This window comes from Sinocyclocheilus anshuiensis, unplaced genomic scaffold (assembly GCF_001515605.1).
Source record: "Sinocyclocheilus anshuiensis isolate Anshui unplaced genomic scaffold, SAMN03320099.WGS_v1.1 scaffold944, whole genome shotgun sequence".
In the NCBI taxonomy this organism is placed as follows: domain Eukaryota; kingdom Metazoa; phylum Chordata; class Actinopteri; order Cypriniformes; family Cyprinidae; genus Sinocyclocheilus; species Sinocyclocheilus anshuiensis.
This window is the reverse complement of record NW_015549559.1, coordinates 1,936,419-1,938,427: the sequence shown is the minus strand read 5'-3', so window position 1 is coordinate 1,938,427 and position 2,009 is coordinate 1,936,419. Positions and strand designations below refer to the sequence as shown.

Sequence of the window (2,009 nt, the reverse complement as noted above, 5' to 3'; positions counted from 1 at the left end):
CCAACTGTGTGTGTGTGTGTATATATATATATATATATATATATATATATATATATATATATATATACTGTATATGCAGAAATCATGTAAATGTCATATTTGCAGAGTTTCTGTGCATGATTGTTTGTGCAGGTATAAACCACGGCCCGGTGATTGCTGGGGTGATTGGAGCCAGGAAACCACAGTATGATATCTGGGGAAACACTGTGAATGTGGCCAGCCGGATGGAAAGCACTGGAGAGCTGGGTAAAATACAGGTATGCACTGAATCTCTCCTACAGTACTTCACCTCTCTAGATCCACTATGATGATGATTCTCTTCTCATTTTTAGATTTTCAAAGTAGCTAAGTCATTTAAAAAAAATGAAATGGCCATCAAATGGTTTTTGCTATGACAAGTTTTGTGTTGCAGGTGACAGAGGAGACATCAGATGTCCTGCAGAAGCTGGGCTATTCATGTGAGTGTCGTGGCCTGATCAATGTGAAGGGCAAAGGAGAGCTCAAGACCTTCTTTGTGTGCACAGATTCCAGCAAACAGCAGGGCATCGGTCTGAGCTGAGACTGAAGCCTCTGCCGCTGACAGCTTCACACACACACACACACACACACATGCACGTACACACAGACTCCGGGCCTATATGTGATCTTTCTTTTTTTTTTTTTCTTTTAAGAATGTTTTATTGCTACTGGATTTGTTTCTTTAGAGCATGTCTGAAGAAGTGCACATTCTTACTAACTCTGACATGTTGGAGTTTGTTTTGGCAGCATTTGGAGATCTGAAACTCTCAGACATAAAGCAACATATATATTCACGCACCTCACACTAACACAAGCGATCCTCTTATGGGGAACAGACCACAGACAGTAGGTAACTGAGTTCAGTGAAGGAAGATACTGCTTCTCAGACTTTCTGTGTACTGCTGTCATAGTGGCCTTGATCCTGTTGGATTTAGACTGATTTGGGATGACTGAGCTGGTCGGCCGGTTTTGGTCTCATTTGAGACTCCCAGACAGAGGGAACACGTGACCCACACAAACCCATCATGGCAGATGAGCTGACGTTAAAATATCTAGAATTTGTCATTTAAAATAGCATGTAACTTATTATAAACCATTCTGTCAACATTTGGACCAACAAAATGGTGGAAGCCTATTGTTGCTTGAATATACATACTGTGGATGTTTTGTTTTTTTTGTTTTATTTTCTTTTTAAAAAGAACTGCCAGGTGTTTTGAATGCCAAATATCAACAAGAAGTGTTGATTTGCTGTTGCCTTTGAGTTGAGATTGTGGATGTTGGTGAGCCTTTCTTAGCTTCGTAATATGCTACAGACAAAAACTAGGAATGTTTACATATACTGGGAAAAAAAATGTCAGTGACTGAAATTCAGTTAACTTCAAGTGAAAGTGTACTTTCATCGCTTTCTTTCTTTCATTGCTTGTACTTTCATCTTTCTTAGATGTTGACCAAATGGCTCTGTGGCTTCTCCCATCTGAAGTTGTACATTCGCTACTGGATGTATTTATGCATCTTAGCTTACATTGCTGTAAATTGATTTGCTCAGACGGTCTCTGCTTTTGTTCTGAGAATATTTGGTGAAAATTAGAAGAATTTGTGCCTGTTGAAGTCATAGGCATAAATGTTCAATTTATGTTCAATGTCTCTCTGGGTTTTCAGCCCTCTTGAGTGTGACAGTGACTAAATTGACACAGTTTGAGATTCTGCGCTGCCTTTCTGTACCGCATTCTCAAGCATAGAAATTCAGATATTGGCGTGTGCTCTTTTATATGGTAATGATATTAATTAGGGGGCGTTTACAAGGCGGAGATCTGACACCAGTCAGCTGCGCACAATTTCAAGATCATTTGCGATTTATGAATGTCACATCTGGAAGAGAGGCGTACGCACGTGTTTTTGTGTGCACGTTCGTTTTCTCTGAAACACACTTGCGCACTTTTGAGAAATGATCTTAGAACAAATTTAGGACGGTTTATACGCAACATTTTATA

The 2,009-nt window shown here is 39.6% G+C and overlaps 1 protein-coding gene across 1 annotated transcript in view; it reads left to right on the top strand.

The window, feature by feature from the left end:
• Window positions 1-1,730, top strand: part of LOC107657123 (adenylate cyclase type 2-like) — a 64,333-nt gene extending 62,603 nt beyond the window's left edge. Inside the window, exons 25-26 of the mRNA XM_016445141.1 lie at window positions 133-257; window positions 413-1,730. Coding sequence (XP_016300627.1) covers window positions 133-257; window positions 413-559 — 272 coding nt within the window. The 3' untranslated portion in view covers window positions 560-1,730. The remainder of the gene's footprint in view (window positions 1-132; window positions 258-412) is intronic.
• Window positions 1,731-2,009: the final 279 nt, after the last annotated feature.